This window comes from Aspergillus pseudotamarii, assembly GCF_009193445.1.
Source record: "Aspergillus pseudotamarii strain CBS 117625 unplaced genomic scaffold BDV38scaffold_50, whole genome shotgun sequence".
Classification (NCBI taxonomy): domain Eukaryota; kingdom Fungi; phylum Ascomycota; class Eurotiomycetes; order Eurotiales; family Aspergillaceae; genus Aspergillus; species Aspergillus pseudotamarii.
Window position 1 is genome coordinate 1 of NW_022475064.1, and position 20,789 is coordinate 20,789.

At 46.6% G+C, this 20,789-nt stretch overlaps 6 protein-coding genes across 6 annotated transcripts; 4 read left to right on the forward strand and 2 right to left on the reverse strand.

Annotated features, from left to right (window-relative positions):
- Positions 1 to 823: 823 nt before the first annotated feature.
- BDV38DRAFT_254046 (uncharacterized protein) lies at positions 824 to 1,652 on the reverse strand. Its single transcript, XM_032055288.1, has one exon. It carries the CDS (start codon positions 1,614 to 1,616, stop codon positions 1,431 to 1,433), a length of 186 nt encoding a protein of 61 aa, XP_031910778.1. The 5' UTR covers positions 1,617 to 1,652; the 3' UTR covers positions 824 to 1,430.
- Positions 1,653 to 6,539: 4,887 nt separating this feature from the next.
- Positions 6,540 to 8,482, forward strand: BDV38DRAFT_273286 (putative R3H domain protein; the record flags this gene model as incomplete). The annotated part of the gene is made up of 3 exons (XM_032057652.1): positions 6,540 to 6,857; positions 6,924 to 7,467; positions 7,551 to 8,482. 3 exons carry the CDS (start codon positions 6,540 to 6,542, stop codon positions 8,480 to 8,482), a joined length of 1,794 nt encoding a protein of 597 aa, XP_031910779.1.
- Positions 8,483 to 10,349: 1,867 nt separating this feature from the next.
- On the reverse strand, positions 10,350 to 11,419 carry htz1 (histone H2AZ). Its single transcript, XM_032051677.1, has 3 exons — positions 11,129 to 11,419; positions 10,755 to 10,824; positions 10,350 to 10,678 (listed from the first exon to the last, which is right to left on the reverse strand). The coding sequence occupies exons 1-3, from the start codon at positions 11,225 to 11,227 to the stop codon at positions 10,431 to 10,433; spliced, it is 417 nt and encodes a 138-aa protein (XP_031910780.1). The 5' UTR covers positions 11,228 to 11,419; the 3' UTR covers positions 10,350 to 10,430.
- Positions 11,420 to 12,119: 700 nt separating this feature from the next.
- On the forward strand, positions 12,120 to 12,845 carry BDV38DRAFT_285492 (PHO88 family protein; the record flags this gene model as incomplete). Its single annotated transcript, XM_032060492.1, has 3 exons — positions 12,120 to 12,136; positions 12,242 to 12,402; positions 12,460 to 12,845. The coding sequence occupies 3 exons, from the start codon at positions 12,120 to 12,122 to the stop codon at positions 12,843 to 12,845; spliced, it is 564 nt and encodes a 187-aa protein (XP_031910781.1).
- Positions 12,846 to 14,987: 2,142 nt separating this feature from the next.
- Positions 14,988 to 16,380, forward strand: gpdA (glyceraldehyde 3-phosphate dehydrogenase GpdA; the record flags this gene model as incomplete). The annotated part of the gene is made up of 6 exons (XM_032060493.1): positions 14,988 to 15,035; positions 15,096 to 15,109; positions 15,241 to 15,304; positions 15,377 to 16,064; positions 16,121 to 16,291; positions 16,352 to 16,380. 6 exons carry the CDS (start codon positions 14,988 to 14,990, stop codon positions 16,378 to 16,380), a joined length of 1,014 nt encoding a protein of 337 aa, XP_031910782.1.
- A 1,192-nt stretch (positions 16,381 to 17,572) lies between these two features.
- hdaA (histone deacetylase hdaA) lies at positions 17,573 to 20,682 on the forward strand (the record flags this gene model as incomplete). The annotated part of the gene is made up of 14 exons (XM_032060494.1): positions 17,573 to 18,212; positions 18,265 to 18,553; positions 18,608 to 18,621; positions 18,681 to 18,819; positions 18,879 to 18,991; positions 19,059 to 19,186; positions 19,248 to 19,458; positions 19,515 to 19,674; positions 19,728 to 19,791; positions 19,839 to 19,931; positions 19,985 to 20,067; positions 20,124 to 20,203; positions 20,253 to 20,359; positions 20,425 to 20,682. 14 exons carry the CDS (start codon positions 17,573 to 17,575, stop codon positions 20,680 to 20,682), a joined length of 2,379 nt encoding a protein of 792 aa, XP_031910783.1.
- Positions 20,683 to 20,789: the final 107 nt, after the last annotated feature.

The window sequence follows — 20,789 nt, forward strand, 5'->3', positions numbered from 1 at the left end:
AAAAAAAAAAAAAAAAAGAAAGAAAAGAAAAAGAAAATAAGTAACTCAACCACACCACCAACCAACCCCCATGAACTCCCCACTCCCCAGAACACTCGGCACGAGTCGCACGACGACGTGTTAACTCACTCACCCGCCCTTACTTCCCACCAACGCAGCGAACAGGAGGGGAAAAAATTAAATCCTTCCCAAGAATACTGTATCGCAGACGAATAGCAACCGAGACGCATGTACCTTAAAAAGTCAAATTAAAATTTTCAATCCCCATAGAGACGGGGGAAGGACTACGGACTACTCAACTAAGGTTGTGAACCTAACTTTCTCTGAGTTCCGAGGGGATGGATAGATCTTCAGAGTTCGAAGTTTCATGGCTAAACAAACTCCATTCTCGAATTACGTGGTTTCTACTAGCTACTGGCTACTGGCTACCTGCAGGTAGAGCAAAGCAGAGATAGGAGACTTATTCAGTGGTGCCTTGCTGCGAGATGGAGATTGGTGTTGTAGGTATTCCGGGGGGTTTTCTATTGTACTCCGTCTATGTATATGTATGTACTCCGTACTTTGCTTTTACTTTGCTCTGTTTGATCTTCAAGGGCAATCCTTGGTCGGATCGGAGGGGGAGTGAATTTGAGAAGCTGCTGAGGAAGCCAGATGAGAGGTAGGGTAAATTCTCACAGAGGGCAGGGAAGGAAAACCACAGCAGACGAATGGAATGTAGGGGATAAATGCCAACAAAACAGATAAAACGACAGACAGCAGGGCAAGTATCGGCCGGGTGCTTCATGGATTCATGGATTGAAACATAATAAATTCCAATAACAAATTAACTTACTGCATATCTAATTATCTAAACTAGGACATTCATCCAAGTGTAGCCTACTCAATCAGTAGTGCTAAAGTGCCAATGAAGAAAACAAAATAGAATGCTGGATGACATAGTACTCCTACGTTATCAAAACAAAGACCTGTAAAAATCAACCAACAACAACAGCATTGAAAAAAAAAAAATCCTGGAAAAGCCAAGGGTCAGAATCACCCTTACGTCCTACATAATCCCAGGTACTCCAACCAAAGGTCGACTACCATGCATTGTAAATCTCCACAAAACCCTCCTCAACGGGCGAAGGAATCTGATATCCATGTATCCACGTAGACCCTTGCATCCGTGACCAGGGTTTGTGAGCTGCGGCGAATTTAGGCCCCACTAGTCGGTGATCGGACAGAAGTACGGATCAAGTAGGTAATATATGTAATTGTATACTTTAAAGGATTGTGATTGTGTAAGGCTAGCTTTCTCTGAGTTGAGTATACTTGTTTTCTATTTCTTTTTCTTTGTTTTTGGGGATTCCCGAAATGACAGAAAAGTGATACATAAGGTAGTGTGTCGATTGGCGGACCTTTGTGGCTTGCCGATTACATACATATGTACCTTAGTATGCACAAGCACGGACTGCATATTGGAATCTGAGGGAAGGGAAAAAAATTAAAAAAGAAGGGAAATATGGAGGGAAATAAGAAAGATAAAAAAAAAAGAAAATAGACATAAGGAAAGAAGAACGGGAGCCGAAAACGCAGACTGCCTCTTCAAGTCCAACAAAGTAAGTCGAGAATTTCATATCCCGAACAATAATCTTTTTTTTTTTTTTTTTTTTATAGTGGAGAAAAAATATAAGACGAAATGGCACAGACAGCTGTGTCCGATGATATCTGCCCGAAACTGATAGTTGTTCTGCAAAGGGCAAATGTCTTGGAATGTATGACTTACAGGTTAATCATTGCCCATCCAAGTCTGAGGGAATTAAATGATATTCCGTTGTTTTTTCTAGCATCTTTTGCCACAGGTAATAATAATTCTGTCAGTGATCGGTTGTCGGTGGCTGCTTCGTGAGTGAGACCAAAGGGAAGAGGAAAAAAAAGTAAAGAATTTTGTTTTAATAAAATAAATTGAGAAATGAAAAACGTACCAAAGAGGCAAGATTAATACAAGATATGCTATAGGCCCGAATGGTATAAAATGGATATGCTGAAATACTACGCGTGCAGCAGACAGAAGGGCTGAGTTTCCAATACAGTAGTTCCATCAGATTTGTCATATAGACCACACCAAAGTGGGTGCATGAGATACGTGCAGGCCCATCCGACAGATTACCACTCATCTGCGTAGGTCCAAACTCGGGCAATCATAAAATAAATTCGCTCCTCAAAACCATATGATCACGTAAATGTGACCGATACATCAGCTGCCTATAGGGAAGGCTTCCAATCAGCACCCGTAGGTGCGCCTTAGCAGGCTCCTAGTACTTTTTGAGGCCCCATAATGGTAGATGCCTGCTGTTATTCGCTGTGGGAACAGACTAAGAATGTTCTATAGATGTCGCTTCGCTTTTAGTTCAGTACGGGATCACCCAAAGACCTCCCCGGACCACACCATGGGACCAGCTGGGAGCTGCATCGCGGGTGCCCAAGCTTAAGGTGCAGGAATCGGTCAGCTACTACGTACCTACTATACCTTAACCCAGTAAATCCCGAGACCAAGTAGGGCTTATAGTACCCCATCAGCCCGCACGTTCTGACAGGTGACGGACGATGCTGCTTTGAGACTTGTTCGAGATCAGGGACACCGAAGTAGGTTAGAGGACAAGGAACACACATGCACACAAACAAACGAAGAGAAAAGAAAAGGAAAAGACCACGAGTACAAGGAATACGATATCGGACTGGGACTCCTCTCAGGAGAAAGGCGCGAAATCTGAGGTCTCCATCCGACTGGTTCTGGTGACACTCTAGTGGGTTCTAGCTTGGGTGTTAATCCCAAACCGCCGAATATTAGACTAGACCTTTCCCCATAGTTAGCTAGTAGTAAGTGCGGATTTGCAGCGGATCCCAACTAACTTCACCGTTTTCGTCCTATCGGGTAGTGATAGTTCTTTCATTATTCGTCGGAAATGATGGATCATGCCTCGCAATTTCTCGTCGGAAAAGGGGCGACTTATCCTGTCATCGAACCTCATATGAGCTAAACAGTTAGGGAGCGGACGCCAGAAACCTGCGTGTCAAGTAAATAACATCATAATAATCGCATGTGATAATAATAGCCACGGGGAATGGTCTCGAGCACATCCGCTACTAATAATAAAGAGATGGCAAATATGTCGTCCTGACGTACAGCCTAGTCTTCCGGGGATGAGGGAAAAGGTCACGGACAGATGGGGGGGGAGTTTGGGTGTTCATCAGGGGTTATCTCCATCCCCAACGGACGACGCACCGACTCCTGAACAATTTTACGGTCACGAATCTTTAGGTACAGCTTGATCGATTTCGGCGACGCTGCTACCCTCACCGCCCGCCATAGTGAAGATGGTTAACCTGCGCCCAACCACGTCGCCAATAGCAAGAATAACAATATTGACATCAAGACGGCCAAGAGCGGGCGCGACAGCTCGTGTGGGCGGTGGACGACTGTACCGAAGCTCCCCTGTTCGGAGGTGGTGAATTGGTGTACTCCGTAATGGAATCATTACCCACCTCGAGCGGATCCCAATCCACCTTCTAACTAAGACTCGAAGGATGCGTTGGAGCTCCCACTCTAGAACCGTCAATCAGGAACCTTTCGGACGAGTGGACATGGGGGGAAAGACAGGGACTAGTTAGTCGTTAGGGACAAGCTAACCGAAGACGATGGCATTTGGTGGCACGGAAACGTCCCGACAAAGAAACAGAAAAAGGACTGGATCTTCAAGTTGGTACGTGGTGAGTAAGTGACTTCATACTAAGGACCCGTTTAAGGAGTTAAAGTAAGTTTCTCAAGGTTAGTTCCCCGTGCCGCCCGAAGGAGAAGGTGGAAAATAATACTAATAATTATAATAATAGTCATAATAAAAAAAATACAAGAAAAAAAGGAGGGGGAGGGGGGAAGTGCACATTTTTGTTTTTCTTTTCCTTTGTCAGGAACTAGCAATAGAAAAAGTTGAGAGACAATCCATCAGTCTATTGAAGGTTTGAAACATGCAAATAAGGTCACCACTTGCGTGAGTTTGGTAAAGCTGCCGGATAGAAGCCAATAATCCAAGGAACTTGGTGCAGTGGATGGCACTGTGATTGGTGTAGAGACAATGAGAAAATAGAATCCTAATAATCTAAGGGATATTAACTCATATATGCCGAGCCAGAAATAATCAAGCTAGAAGGCCTATTAATAACGGGAAGGAATACGGAGTATGGAGTAGATGTGTTCTAGAAAGAGAATTTGAAGGAGGTGACCTGAGTGGCCTTTTGGATTCCTCATTCCCCAGGCAGTAAGAATCCCTCTTCATTTAGAGGGAGAGGGGGGAATACTCGAAGGGGATGTTGAAGGAGGGGGAAAAGGAGCGCATGGACATGATACCTGACGCAGTTTAGTTTAATACTGCAATTCAGGTACAGTAATCTCAATTCAATACCTTAGTACCTGGCTCTTATGGGACTAAAGAACAACCTAAGGTGTCCATAGGTAAACTAATACCTAACTGAGGATGGAACAGGAAACTGCCGCATACATAAATGATGGACATCAGAAGCCCGGACAGTCAAACTACAGATTGAATTTCTTCTTGCTTCTTCCTGTGTTTCAATTATTATGGTGAAACAAATTATTACCTACACACTTCTGCCTATTTCAACTCGCCGTTGATTTATTTATTTATTTTTTTTTTTTTTAAAAATTTCCATTTCTTCTCTGCCTCTCCACATCCTCTTGCACACTTACACTTGCTGGTGCAAGTCTCTACACCAATAGGAACCCATCTCTCCTTTTGGGCAAAGCCTCAGATTCTCCATTGTATTATAATTTGTTTCCACTTCCCACCTTTTCCCTGAGTATTTTCGCCTCCGCCACAGCTGAAGAAGGAAGGTTTTGAGGAAAGGATTAAAATTACAGTCTACAAACAGGAGCACACGAAAGAAGACTGAGCAAAGATATAAAAAGAAAGACTGAGAGGAAACGGAATAACCCACCGGAGGAGTTTGATTATAAAAGAAAAAGCACAGAAGCTTGAAGAGTGATTGAACTGTGAGTGACTTGAACTTCTGCTCTATCAATTTTCTTTTGAAAATCAAAACATTCAAACCACCACCAACCAAAAGGGAAAGAAGAAAAAGAAAAGAGGGAAAGAAGGAATTTTTTTTTTTTTTAAAAAAAAAAAAAGCCCACCACATAAAACTGAGACTAGTGAGAACACTTTCTCTCTCTCTCTCGTTCTCTTCCTCGTCTCTCTTTCTTCTCCCCGTCCGTTGTCCCCGTTCCCCATTTTGGATCAATTACGGGAATCCCTTCATCCCATCCGCTATCCTCTAGTGTGTCTGTCTGTTTCTCCCTTTCTTCCCACCCTTTTTTTATTATTTTTTTTTTTACTCTCTTTCGGGGTTTCATTTCCAAGTATTATTATTATTATTATTATTAATTTCTTTTTGTTTGCTTTGATTTTGTCTTTGGTGGATTTGATAACACAGGGGTGGGTGTGTGTGTGAATTTACTGTGATTGCAACGATCTATAGACATACTGGACAAGACTGAATTTGGGAGAAGAATTTAATTCTAACGGGATCGACCAGCATTCTCAACAGATCTCACACCGTCAAGCCCGCCATTATCATCAACGCAGACCGATCTATCCAATTCGTCGACTTGGCGGATCCGCGGAAGGACCGACCAGAACTAAAGCGGTCGCCGTGTTCCGGCTTTTCTGCGTGCCGTTTGGCGTGCGTGCTTTCCCACACCCCCCAATAATCTCCCGGGTCACCACCTCCCTGCCTTAACCTCCAATCTCGACTCTGCGATCAAATTAACTGTTTCTTTTCTTCGATTTCCCTTTTTTTCTCCCCTCACCACCACCACCGGTCCGTCAACTCGCCCATACTTCAACCCTCTTGGGCACTTACCTTTTAATCCAGGGTAGTGGCAATTTTTATTTCTTTCTTCTCCCCTTTTAAACTGTTCTGTTCTTTTGCTGCGTTTATCTTTGTTTTTTTCATTTCCGTGGTAGTTTTTCTTTTCTTTTCCTTTCTCCTCGCATTATCTCACTTTTTATTTCCCTCGCTTTTGAGTTCTCCTTGGGGAGAAGGGGAAAAAAGTTTCCGAAAATTTGACGCCTGAGGACACGCCTGGCATTGATGACCAAAGCACCACGAGACGAGCAGTTGTGAGCGGTTTTGTGTTTTTCGTCTCATTTTTGACTGCTATTTGGGTTTGACTTGTTTCTCACGCCAACCAGAGATTCCAACCCGCCGTGACTTTTGGTGTCTAGAACCACTATTTTCTTCCCCACACGCTTCCAAGTCGAGAATTTTGGTCCACCTTCGACAGCGCCGTTCGCATTCTGCCGGTCGTCTTCGATTAGTGGCTTCTATTCGGTTGCTCCTATGTTTGAGTAGCCCGTTCACGCTATTGGGATATTGAAACGGGCTTGTTGTGCGGTGGATTTTTGTGCCCACATTCTAGAATTTGGCTGCCCGTCGGGAATTCGTTTGTCTTAGCCGCCATGAGTTATCAGCAAGCGCAAGAGATGTATCACGACAACCAAGCGCGTTCTCCTGGCTCTCAGCGTCATCAGCAGCCTTTGCATCGTCAGCCTTCGCGACAGTTTGACGCGTACGGTCCTATGCCTGTGAATCTGTACGAGGACCCTATGTCTCGCTACGAGACCGGCCGTCTGGAGCGCTTGAACCCTTCACTACACAACAACAATTATGCCTATGATCTTTCCGGTTCGCAGACTTGGAACCCGAATGGCTTTGCCAATCCTCAGGCTCTTGGAGCCATTCGGTCGGCCTCTACCAGCCTGAAGACTACGTCTCGCACAGGAAGGTCCGGCTTGCCTACGGTAAGTACAGTGTCGCAGAACTCGAGATGGTCCCCATGCAATGGCTTGACTAATATATGCGAGTAGACCTGGCTTGATCAGCAACCGGGTATGCCTGGTGCCTTCTCGAACCTTGGACCCGGCCCCCTTCAAAGCAGCGCGATGCGTCCAGAAGCATCCGCATCCTCGGAGGCCGATGATGAGCTGATTCCGACGGCGATCGTTATTAAGAATATTCCCTTCGCCGTTAAGAAGGAGCAGCTTGTACAGCTGATGACCGAGTTGAATTTGCCGCTGCCGTATGCATTCAACTACCATTTTGACAACGGCGTGTTTCGGGGACTGGCATTCGCGAACTTCACATCCGCGGAGGAAACAGCGACAGTCATCGAGGTTCTGAACCACTTTGAGCTTCAAGGACGGAAGTTGAGGGTCGAGTACAAGAAGATGCTGCCACTTCAAGAGCGCGAACGCATTGAACGGGAGAAGCGCGAGCGTCGGGGCCAGTTGGAAGAACAACATCGGCCCATGGCGACCTCCCAGCTTCAGACCCAGAGCTCTATGTCCTCGCTGACTTCCCACCTCCCCGCGACATCTCCGTCGCCCGTCTCTCAGCGTGGCCAGAAGCTAGGTAAGTTTCCTTTTAATTTTTGTTTTGGACCACCTCCATGTCGTCATTTATGGTCGGCGCTAATGGCACTTGACGTTTCGCAGAGGTCGATTTGAATGACAGCACGACGCTATCATATTATTCCCAACTTCTTCTGTTCAAGGAGGATACCGGTCGCGATACACTGGTTTTCCCATCAAACCTTTCCCCGGTTCAGCGTCGTACCGTTCACACTCTTGCCCATAACATGGGGTTGGGACACGCTTCTCGCGGATCTGGGGAACAGCGACAGGTGCATGTGTTCAAGGTGGCTCCTGGCACCAATGTGAGCCCTCCATTGTCATCGATTCCCGCCGCCGTCCAGCCTGCCGAAACAGCCCGTCGAGGACTGAACCGCGCGGCGACGATTGATTTTAGCGAAGCGCGCAACGAAGGTCCTGGCCCCTACGGCACCCTTCGAGGACAGGCGTCAGGATTCCTTGGTGTTCTCGATTCCCCAGGAAACTTTGGAAATGCCCAAAACCTACGTGCGGCGAAGTCGTTCGCAGACCTACGTTCCTATACTCCGTCGCCAGTGCCTTCGTCCGCGAGTTTCCCGGCGGCCCTGCAGTCGAACGGTGCACGCCTCCAGCATTATGATGGTGCCACCAGTGGCGCTTCGAACACCCCGACGCTCACGCCTGCCCCATCTGGATCGTCTTTGGGCATGCCGCGGGATGATAATTTGTTAGTGAATAGTCTCAGCAGCCTTTCTCTGGGAACTGGAATTGGTGGGCCTAGCTCAAGCCCACGGAGATTGCGGGGTATGTTTTCTTGGGAACAGCCGGAAAGTCAACCTTCCAGTGCTGGACCCATCGGTAGTAACCGATCCATCGGAGTTGGATTTGACGGACAGTCACAGGAGCGCGTGCCAATTAGGCAGCCGAGAGGCCCCCTGCCCGAAAAGGGTCCAGGTTTTCGACGCCAAAACGGACACCAATCGCGTGGCAGCGACGAATTGCGGACCAACTCCGGCGTGGAAATCATTGTGGAGTAAACAACTTTGACGGGAGATGAAAAACGACGAAACTTGTTAGATTGCTTTGCCGCAAGACGCATATGACTCTTATATCACGAGGCCTGATCCTGTTCTGCGATTATTGGCTTACGATTCGATGAGGGATGACGAGATGACACTCACCAAGAGAACCACAAAAGAACTTTCTCTGATCTAGCCAAGTTTTAGACGTTATTTTGGGGCAGCCCAGCAGGCATGCTGTTTAAACGGACTATATGTTTCTCTTTACTTCTCGGAACAAAATGAAAAAACGGAAAAAGAACGAAAGCTCCTGAATTTTCATGAGACGCGGGGCGCCTTTCCAGAAATATTTGTTTATCTATATTTGTTTTTCTTCGCAATTTGTGTCGGCGGAAAGCAAATTTTTTTTTAACTTACAGGAAGATGATGAAAGGACGAACAAAAAGAATACCGATGTCTTTTTACCATGGCAAGAGAGATGACATACCTGCATTTGCATCTTTGGATTACTTTGTATATGGGGCGCCATGCATTGTTTAATGTTTGCTTTTGTTTCAACCTCGACCATACACGCTATAAGCTCTTCCCACGGGCATCTGAGCCTTTGCCAAGTCAATTAACGTGCTTGTTCCCGGGATCTCCTGATACGTTTCTTTTTTTCTCGCTCCCTTTTGGCTTGCATGTTCAATTCAGCTCTGGCCTGCAATGCGTGGCGGACGAAAGAGGGATTGTGACAAAACAAGTTTGGGTGGATTTTTTGCGTTTAGAGAACTGACACTCCTATGGACTGGGCCCTATTTTATACTAATAGGTACTCCCTAAGGGTGGCTACGAACTGATCTAATGAGTCCAGTACGTTTCCCTGTCGTATGTCCACTGGAAAAGTTCAGTCTCCGGATGCAACCTAATCTCTACTTTTTCTTCTTCTCTCGCTTTCCTTTTAATCGCCCTTTTTTATATTGTCAGGGCCTTGTTTGAAATATGGCTTTTATTTCCCGAAGTCTTCTTTCTCCGTATTGCTTTAGTACTCTTTTTGTCTCTTAAGATCGCCAATAAATGTATGTTCTACTTGATTCGCATTATTCCCATCAGTAATACTATCAATTGGGCTACCATCCCCGCATGTTCATCCACTCTACGATGCAAGTCGTGAACGGGCTTAGAACGTTCCACATCATAGTTGATCGGTTCCCATGATGCATCTCTTCAGCGGCAAAAAATGTATTCCTTGATAAAGACCTTGACCTCTGATAATAGCCAGCAAAATATACGAAATATTAAGGTGTGATTTAATATATCAAATGTCATATTTTGCAGCAGTCAGGAACTCCCAGAAAACGGGTCAATGTTAGGAGAGTAGAGACACCATGTATATTCCCGGGATGGTATGGCCTGGCTTTATTTTTATTTAGTTTCTCGCAAATGAGCAAAGTATACTCATACAGTACAAGTCCGTCAAGTTTAAAAGAGACATCGTAATGGTAATTGAGGTAGATAAATCGGAAGCACTCAACACCGTCAATCAATTAGAATAAAATTCACTGGGAAAAATAAGAACAAGGGGAAAACAATAGGGAAACAGAAAAGTTGAAAAAAAAATCGAAAATAATCCCACTACCAAGATATCACCCTTTTCCCATTACAGCGCCATGGTATTTCGAGACAATCGGTATGAACGGAGCACATAGAGGAAGACAGAGTACAAGAGAGAAAAAGCGTCGCGAGCTGCAGCGTCGTGGAGTAGGGAAGAGTAGAGATTGGGGTTTGCGTTGGAGAAACCCCTGTCCCGAAAGATGCCTAGTCATCTAGTTCTCCGTCGCCTCTTAGAATGTTTCTTTTTTCTTTTGTAACTGGTCGGATTTGAAATAGAACCAGTTAAAGGTCGATCGCTGTAACAGACATATCCCGGAATCCTTTTCAATCGTCATCATTTCAAACGCCATATTCGTGGGGTATCCGCCGTAAATTAAGCCTCAGTCTTGTTTTTCTTCTTCTGCTCCACCTTCAGTAGCAGCGCACGGTTGATGCGTGGCAAGACACCACCGAAAGCGATGGTGGCGCGGATGAGAGTGTCCAACTCTTCGTCTCCACGGATGGCAAGCTGCAAGTGACGGGGGGTGATACGCTTGACCTTGAGGTCCTTGGCGGCATTTCCGGCAAGCTCGAGAACTTCAGCAGTCAAATACTCCAACACGGCAGTGACATAGACGGCGGCTATAAGTTGATTGTTAGTGGTGTCCATTAAGAATGACAAATCATGGTTACGCTGTTTGCAACTGATGAGCCTTACCTTTGGCGCCAACGCGCATCTTATTTTGCGTGTTGTTCTTCAAGAAACGCTTAACACGACCACAAGGGAACTAAAAGCAGAGATTAATCAGTACTTATAATCGATCGCAAAAGGTCTTAATTTAGCGTGCAAGTGAAGGTCTTCACGCCCGAATGCCTAACTCCTAGCGACACCATGAAGCCCTGAATGCATCCATTTGACACATGTCAAGCAAGATTGAAGACGAGAGAGAGGTAATAGACCACAGCGAAGAGTAAGTGAGAAAGGGGAAAAAAGTTTCGAGTCTAGAGACTTTTCACAAGTTCCCGCGAGTTGCCGGAAATTGCAGCAACGCGAGTACTGCAGGAACAACAAGGAAATATATATCTACTGACCTGCAGACCGGCCTTTGCGCTGTGGGACTTCTGAGCCTTCCCCGCAGAGTCCTTTGAACCAGCCTTTCCGCCGATAGACTTTCCCTTTCCACCAGGCATTTTGAAAAGTGTCGAGATTTAAGGTCGCAGAGATGGAAATGTCGCGTCAAATGGGTATTTGAAGCAATAGAGCACGATGGGTGACGTTGAAGCGATTCGATACACCAGCGGCACGCGCGTTGTTGATGGATGAAGGAGTCAGAAATGTCAAAGCCATCCTGGTCGCTAAAGACGGCGTTGAGCGCGGAGCGGCGCTAGTCCTGATTAGGAAACCAAGAACATCATCCCAAGTCTCCAGATGATGGAGGATAGATATCTGGAGGGTGAGCTTGCTAGTCAATTAGTGACACAAACAAAGCAGCTAAGCAGTTTTCAGTGCAATGCATATCAAAATGATGGCATATGATCTGACACAGCATCCAAAAAGGAAGGAAAGTTATGGGCGTTAGTGATGAGGGCTTGTGTCATAGCTGAGGTCACTCAGTAGTACCTCAGCTCTCAGCCAGGGTAAGTTATTGGATATGAGACATTGTCTGTAATGTACTCTGGCAGTGAGAGAGTCTTGTCCAGAGCCTTTGACATTGTAAAGAGAGGCTGTAGAGTGGATATTCATCAACGTCACAGCACTGTTGTCGTTGATAGAGAAGTGTGCAAAGCATGATGGTTGCTCAGTGCATTATCTAAGCAAACAGGTGATTTGGTGCCTTAATGCAGTGATACTATCGCCTCAGGCCTCGAACTTGTGGCAATTGCGGGAATCTCTTTTAGGCGTAGTCTTTGTCACGTGCCACAATGCCTATCTGGACAGCTGTCCGACTTCCCCGGGGTCAAGTTCCGCAGTTTGAGGAAGATTTTGTCTTTGCACGCGTGCCAATCCTTCACTCATCCGCTCAAGCTATTCGCGCGTTGCTTCTGCTTCGTCACAAAAGGGTCAATCAATACTGCAGTCAACATGGTGTCTCCTCAAGTGTAAGTAATTTTGTGCAATACGCTGTGGATATTGTTTTGAATATTTGCGACAAATTACGTTTACTCTATGTTGGATCAAATGCTTACAATCGATCAATAACACAGTACCAACCTGGCCATCATCGTGGTGGCCATGCAGCTGGCCAAGAAGATCCCTTTTGAGGACCCTGATGTTCTTCTCGTCGTCCGTGGCATGTATATCTTGTCCAACGTGCTCATCCTGGGTATCTATCTCTACACTCAGTCCAAGATCAAGAGCAAGAAGGGTATGTCCTCGCTTTTTCTGTGACCACCGGAACTAGATGACTGATTGGCGCTACTAGACATGGCTACGTTGAAGTACGTGGAGCCCGCTCCTCTTGGTAGCAACGAGGAGCCCCGTCCAGTGACCACCACCAACATGGAGTACGACCAGGGGCAGTTGCGCCAGCTGTTTAAGGGACAACTGATGGGTGTTGGTATGATGTGCGTGATGCACCTGTACTTCAAGTACACCAACCCTCTCCTGATTCAGTCGATCATTCCTCTCAAGAGCGCTCTGGAATCGAATCTGGTCAAGATCCACGTCTTTGGAAAGCCCGCTACTGGTGACCTCGCACGCCCCTTCAAGGCCTCCAACAGCTTCCTGAACCAAGGTCAGATCAAGAGTGACAAGGCCTCCGTTGAGAACGCGGAGAAGAACTGGAGGGGTGGTGTTAAGGAAGAGTAAACGGTTGGTCGTTGGGGACAGCATGCTAGAGTACCTAGTACATGGCTTTGCTCCTTCTGTATTCTATATATGTGATGTAAATTGTGTGGGAGCAGGACCAAATTGGAATTCTTTTGCCTTGCTGGGATACTGTTGTTGACCCTTGAGAATATTAGACATACACCTTGTCGATCTTTGTGATAGTACACCATTTCCACCGTATCTTGATAGAAAAAGATCCGCAACCAGGTCCGGGACACCGGAATGCGCGGTTTCTATTGATTTCATCTGATTCTAGTATGCCCCTTATCATGCAATTACTGTCATGCGATGAACACAGTAAGCAGTAAAGTGTGCAAAGACGTCAGTACTGTGGGTATAAGTAGTTTGGGGCAAATATGGAGACGCTAAATCCATGGCCCAGTCTCAACAGATCTACTCTTACCAACATAGTAGAACATATATTAAGTGTAGTTCTCCAGATGGCAAAATTAACTGACAAATGAAACACTGGTGAACTGTCAAATTCAATCTCTAACACAAATGATCCATACGTGATGGTACACTGACATGCCACCACCGTGGTTCGACCTAGCCTGCAAGCTTACTTATTCTGAATCTTAATTGTTGGATATTATAGCTTAGTGGTCATGCTATTATACTGACTCACCCCCCCTGTTTCACGGGTGTTGCAATCGTTTAGGGGATTGGATGATGGTTGACCTTGTCAATGGGTTAGATCGACGATTTAGTTTAATTCAGACGCCATGTACACAAGAGTGGGGGAAAGTCTGGATTGATTCATGGTTTGATACTGAGTCTACAATGGTGTACTGCATGTAGCCACACGCAGTATAAACAAGATCTACATGTATTATTTTTAAGCCAGATCATTCAACTATTCCTGGGTAGATGCCATTCAATATCGCCTGACTGTGACATGACAATCGCATTAAGTTTGAATAATGACGTTTTATGTATTATCCACGCATGGAGAGTGAGCCTTACTATCAAAATCACCGAAGAAGAGACAAGGTTATTGGTCCAAACCCCCAGTACAGTTTCATGCAAAGTTCTAGACGGGGGGGAGATCTTGGTTCCCAACAAGATGGAAAATTTGAATTGAATTTTTCTTCTTCTAAAAAAGAATAAACAATAGTAAAAAGTTCCAAAGAGATGATTAATTGGGGCAAAAACCATGACAAGCGCGTGATCCTCGTTTGCCTACCGGTGAATCTTTTCAGGAATCAGGAGAACAGAAGAGGCTAAGAGAGATCGCTAAGCCATGATGTGAGCGTCGAGAGGGAAGAGGGGCAGTGGACCATAATTGATCCGGTCCGATAAATTGGCCCGGAAACGGAAAGGTCAAACCGAGTGCCCCTCATCTTTCCATTGCTTCCACCCATTAAGCTAGGGTGGGATGCCGTGGTCCATAGAAATGTTATTATGTATGGCCAGATTCTAATTACATCATGCCCCTCTATGGGGATGCCTCAGGTATGGGATTCCAGGGTATCATTTCCCCCTCAATTGCTTGAACTACGGAACAAAGGACAAAAAGATAGAGTAATAGCCGGGATTGTCTTCCTCGTAGCCTAGGTAGTACTGACCCCTCGATTCCGAAAAACTGGCAAAAGATTCACGAGATGGTAGGATTGAGTACCCGGCATGCTGGATTTGAGACACGCTCATTGGTCAGACCGGTAGCTGCCGAGGAGAGGCAGAGTCCCAAATATCGTGAGTCTCCTGCTTTGCCCGGTGTATGAAACCGGAAAGGGCTGCTGAGAGCTGGGGAGCGGCGTAAGCCGGGAAAACAGCTGACATGGACCCGTTTCACTCTGGATCTTGAGGAGAGCTGTAGCTTTTGCCCCGTGTATCCGCCCGGTGACTGGATTAGTGACCTGGTCGTTGCGTCAGTCAACATCGCTCTTTTTTTATCTCCCCCTCCCCCGCCGTCCGACTTTTCTCCCTTTTTCTACTCTCTTCGCATACACATCACTGCAATCATCTTATCCTTTTGTCTCCTTACTTAAAGTGAGTCGTCTCCCGTCTATCATCCCCTTTGAATCTTGTATATCAGAGCCATTCCCAAGCGTCTACCGTTTCCCTTTCCACACAGATTGACTGACAGCTACCCCGCCAACCAACAGACACATCCAAACAATGGCCCCTCAGGTTGGAATCAACGGCTTCGGCCGTATTGGTCGTATCGTAAGTTATCCATCCTTTCTACATCATCGCAATACTTCATTGAGGCTAATAAGGTAACAGGTCTTCCGTAACGCGTAAGTGGTTCAATTCGCCTCTCTAGGCTATGATTGGATTCTTAATGGTCCAGACCGGTACCCGGTCAATGGGACTACCCACTCTAGCCTTTTCTGTCGGGGGAAGCTGCTAACCAAATGTGCTTGTACAGCATCGCCAGCGGTGACGTTGAGGTTGTTGCTGTCAACGACCCCTTCATTGAGACCCACTATGCTGTATGTCTCTCTCAAGATCGTCTAGGATGACATATCCACTGGCCATGAACTAATCAGATCTCCATGGTGTAGGCCTACATGCTCAAGTATGACAGCACCCACGGTCGCTTCCAGGGCACCATCGAGACCTACGACGAGGGCCTCATTGTCAACGGCAAGAAGATCCGTTTCTTCGCCGAGCGTGACCCCGCTCAAATCCCCTGGGCTACTGCCGGCGCTGCCTACGTTGTCGAGTCCACTGGTGTCTTCACCACCACCGAGAAGGCCTCCGCTCACTTGAAGGGTGGTGCCAAGAAGGTCATCATCTCTGCTCCTTCTGCTGATGCCCCCATGTTCGTTATGGGTGTCAACAACAAGGAATACAAGTCCGACATCAACGTCCTCTCTAACGCTTCTTGCACCACCAACTGCCTTGCTCCCCTTGCTAAGGTTATCAACGACAACTTTGGTCTCGTTGAAGGTCTCATGACCACTGTCCACTCCTACACTGCCACCCAGAAGACTGTCGATGCTCCTTCCTCCAAGGACTGGCGTGGTGGCCGTACCGCCGCTCAGAACATCATCCCCAGCTCCACTGGTGCTGCCAAGGCTGTCGGCAAGGTTATTCCTTCTCTCAACGGCAAGCTCACTGGTATGTCCATGCGTGTGCCCACCGCGAACGTCTCTGTTGTCGACCTCACTTGCCGTACCGAGAAGGCCGTCACCTACGAGGACATCAAGAAGACCATCAAGGCTGCTTCCGAGGAGGGTGATCTCAAGGGTAAACACAATACTGTCTTAGCTGCCCGTACTTGCAACTTTTACTAACTTGATTAGGCATCCTTGGCTACACTGAGGACGAGATTGTCTCCACTGACCTTTGCGGAGATGCCCACTCCTCCATCTTCGATGCCAAGGCCGGTATCGCCCTCAACGAGCACTTCATCAAGCTCGTCTCCTGGTACGACAACGAGTGGGGCTACTCCCGCCGTGTTGTTGACCTCATTGGTAAGTCATTCTAGGCTTGAATCTGAGCTTTCCAGACCCTTACTAACGGTTCTCTTTTAGCCTACATCGCCAAGGTCGATGGCCAGTAGGAATCAGGACGGAGACCAGAAACTAGAAGTGTTCTATAAAAAAGACATTCTAGTCGCCTGACTGTGTTCCACATTCCCGGATTATCAGGTCACCACCCCGAGAAATTGGCCTGTGGGATAGCAAAGTGCCCTGTTGACCGGGGATCTACATATCGCATAAAAAGCATATGATAACGTACTTATTTAATGAAATGATTTGACGTTCATACTGGACAAAAGTCACCTGACAGGTGTTCCTTTTCACTAGAAATCAATACTTCCTCCTAGCGTATTTATTGGGGAGTAGTCTCAGCGCAAGGTGGTCTAGAATAGTTCCAGAATATCATTTACACAGAGTTATACTGTCTTGGTTAGCCTCGTAGGTTGACGGGCCTCGGCGAAGTACGGGAAACTCTCGGACGAATGCAAGTGATTGTTGGAACTTGCCATTGCGGGAGATAGACAATTGGAAAACTTTTCAGTGAAGTCCATTCCCTATCTCTATTCTAATTTTAAGTTCGATCCATCTTCGTTAACCGTGTGAATCGATACCACGCCCAATCGTGGTTAGCTTTCTGCCGTTAGCTGCAAGTGGCCTGTTTGGTATCTATGACCAGCTGTAGTCACGTGCGGAAGCTAAGTAAACCACGCTTTTTGGGGCTTCTCCAGGGAGCAGAGTGCATAATCCAAGACTCCTGCACGTGCGCCAGAACACCTCTACTGGTGTGCACGTAGTAGATCAACCTTTGTCTGTGGTTCTTCTGGGCTGGTGAGGACATTATTTCTTTCTCGAACATTTGCTCTGGTCTGGTCTAGCACAAGCTGTCTTTCGTCGTTGAGCTTCTAAGCTTTCGAACTACTAGTATTTAGTAGTTTCCTCCACAGTTGTGGTTTGATATCCCCCAACGCCAACTACCTTTATTGTTCAGCCTTATATCCTAGTACAGTTTGTGTCTCTTGTTTCAATCCTTCATCACTTATTCGTTACTGTACTGCCCAGTTTACTCGTTTTTATGTCTCTTGTGCTCGATCCTTATTGGTCACTTCTCTCTCGTGTTGTTATTTATCGACGAGGTATCTTGCCCAGGGAAGCTCGGGGTCTTGTGAGACTGACGTAATCGCCCAAGACGACAGACTTGGTTATGGCATGCTAGAGTGAACAGAAGACGTCTACAAGACAGAAATAAGACCAACTCGTCTAGGCTTCTGCGCAATGACTGCCGAAGAGGACGAAGACACTGTCATGGGAGAGGCGGTTACTCATAACCCTAACCCTGCTCCCTCGCAGCATCTTACTCATGATGGCGCTGGCCATAGCAATGGAAGATCGGATCCGTGGCTCGTACCACCTCTCCTAGGGCCATCTCTCAAGTTGCCTGTCCAGTCAGCTGCTAGCGTGCGAAACCCTCAGCCAGCTGTTGCCGCAGACAACCACACAATGTCACCACCCAAGAGTCTACCAAAGCCAGCTGATTCTGGTGACGCCACTGCAGAAGATTTTGTCCAGCTTAATGATAGTCTCGTTGAGGAAAACTCTGACTGGTCTGAGGGGGAAGATGCCGTTGCCATTAGAGGTCTTCCCATTGCTCAACTCCCTTCCGGTCTGTGCTATGACGTTCAGATGCGCTACCATTGTGAAGTGCGCCCAACGGCAGATGTTCACCCAGAGGACCCGAGGAGAATCTATTATATTTACAAGGAGCTATGCCGAGCTGGGCTCGTTGACGACCCAGAGTCATCCAGACCGCTTGTCTCACGACCTTTGAAACGGATTAGTGTCCGCAATGCTACTGAGGAAGAAATATCTCTTGTTCACACACCGGATCATTTTGCATTTGTTGAAAGTACAAAAGGTAAACAAATAGTTTCACCTAAAATGATAGACGTCCCTGACTGATCTAACAGATATGACCGATGATGAGCTTATTGCTCTTGAACATACTCGTGATTCGATATACTTCAATAAGTTGACCTTCGCATCTTCATTATTGTCCGTCGGAGGCGCAATTGAAACATGCTTAGCTGTTGCCACACGGAAAGTGAAGAACGCTATAGCAGTTATCCGGCCACCAGGGCACCATGCTGAACATGACAAAACTATGGGGTTCTGTCTGTTCAACAACGTATCCGTAGCAGCTCGTGTATGCCAGAGACAGTTAGGAGAAATATGCAGAAAGATCCTCATTCTTGATTGGTAAGTAATCTTCAAAATCTGACTCACTGGCTGAAGAGGTATTGACTGGCCCAGGGACGTTCATCATGGTAAAGCATTGACAAATAACGTATCTATGGCACAGGAAACAGACGCTTACACAATATAGGCAATGGTATCCAGAAGGCATTCTACGATGACCCTAACGTCTTATATATCTCACTCCATGTGCATCAGGATGGGAAATTCTACCCTGGAGGGGATGAAGGCGACTGGGACCACTGCGGTGCTGGTGCTGGCTATGGGCGGTATGGATCACACACCAGATATACGTTACCTACATTCCATTGCTAATATTATAGTATAGAAACGTCAACATACCTTGGCCGAGCCAGGGAATGGGCGATGGCGACTACATGTATGCCTTTCAACAAGTCGTGATGCCCATTGCACAGGAATTCAATCCCGATTTGGTAATAGGTATGCAAAATATCTTTTGATGCCCCGGAATCAGAAAGAAGACAATTTGAGTTCTAATGCATTATAGTCGCCTCTGGCTTTGACGCCGCTGTGGGTGACGAGCTTGGAGGTTGTTTTGTCACACCTACCTGCTACGCTCACATGACACACATGCTTATGACCCTTGCAAATGGAAAGGTTGCTGTTTGTCTAGAGGTAAAGTTAAGCCTACCCTGGTGCCGTAAACAATCGTTTGGTCTGACACCGATCGTCGTAGGGCGGTTACAATTTCAGATCAATCTCAAAGTCTGCACTCGCAGTCACGAAGACCCTTATGGGGGACCCGCCTGACCGGCTTCATTCAACCTTCCCTTCAAAACTGGCAACGACTACCGTGAGACGAGTCATGATGATCCAGTCACAATTCTGGAATTGCATGTATCCGAAAGCGCCGCAGGAGGAGGGGCTCTGGACAGATAGGCTACATGGTAGGTAGAACCGGCAAGAGCCTAGGTGACTGCATTGGGGGTAACAAAGTCTTTAGATGTTATTCGTGCTTACCAGTCTAAACGACTATACGAGAACTACAAGCTAACCTCACTTTACATTTACCGAACTGCCATCTCCAAGTCTTTCGAGAATCAAGTTCTGGCCACGCCGAATTATTATCAACGCAATCCACTCCTGGTGATATTCCATGATCCGTTAGTCATATCCCGCGAACTGAGGCGGCCAAGTTAGCCTGACTTTTTAACAGACCGGAAATCATGGGATTGCCTCACCCTGTTACGAACAAGTTGGAAGCCCACAACTGCTGGCTTGTACGTGGACCCCTATAAGAATGTGCAAAGCATGCTAACTTGAGAAGGCTGATTCCATGAAGGACTATATCGGATGGGCCGTTGGAAAAGGGTATGCTGTGATAGATGTCAATATCCCAAAGCATGTGACAATTGAACCCGTGAGTATCCGCCCTAATTCGATGTCTAGACAACTATTAACGTGTTTGTCTAGTCCGGGAAATATGAAGACGAGGAAGAGAACCGTCCCACAGCGACCGAGGAACTGGCTGCATACCTCTGGGACAACTACATTGAGTGAGTGGGACAAAGATGCCAATGAGTTGAGACCCATTAGCTAATAATCGATGTAGACCCAACGAGGCCACGGAAATCTTCTTTCTTGGGATTGGCAATGCATTCTACGGAGTCGCCAATCTTCTGATCAATAGAGGTAAATGCTTTCGTTTCCACGTGGATAATCATCGCTCATATGGGATCAGATACGTTGTATAAACGAGTGAATGGCGTTGTATCATTCGTTGCCGAAAACCCAGTTCGAGCGATTGCCTCTCATACTCAGGTTTGGCTATCAAGATGGTATAAAGATGTATGGGTTCCGATTTGCTCTAAAACTTCCCCCATCGTCTTGAAGAGGTACTAATGTGAATGAAGAATTCTCTTGTGTTCGTTTCGCACACCCATGGCGTTTGGAACACCGTTGAAAACCGGCGCAAACCATCGAAGCGCTACGGGCATTTGATCCAATCTAACAAGTCAGGATTGAGTGAGATGCTGATGTATCACAAAGAGGAGGTGTTCCAGTGGATCGAGGATCGAGCCGACCCACACGAGAGTGAGGAGACGGAGGAGGAAAAACAGCCAAGTCGGTCTCCAACGAAGCCTGAGGAAGCTTTTGCCAAACCGACCTGAATGAGGACCCCATTTTTGTATCGATTATTTTGGTTGGCGGCCAGGAATGTTGCATAATAATCTTTTCATCTATTGCACGAAGGATCAATGATGGTTACGCTAGGCAT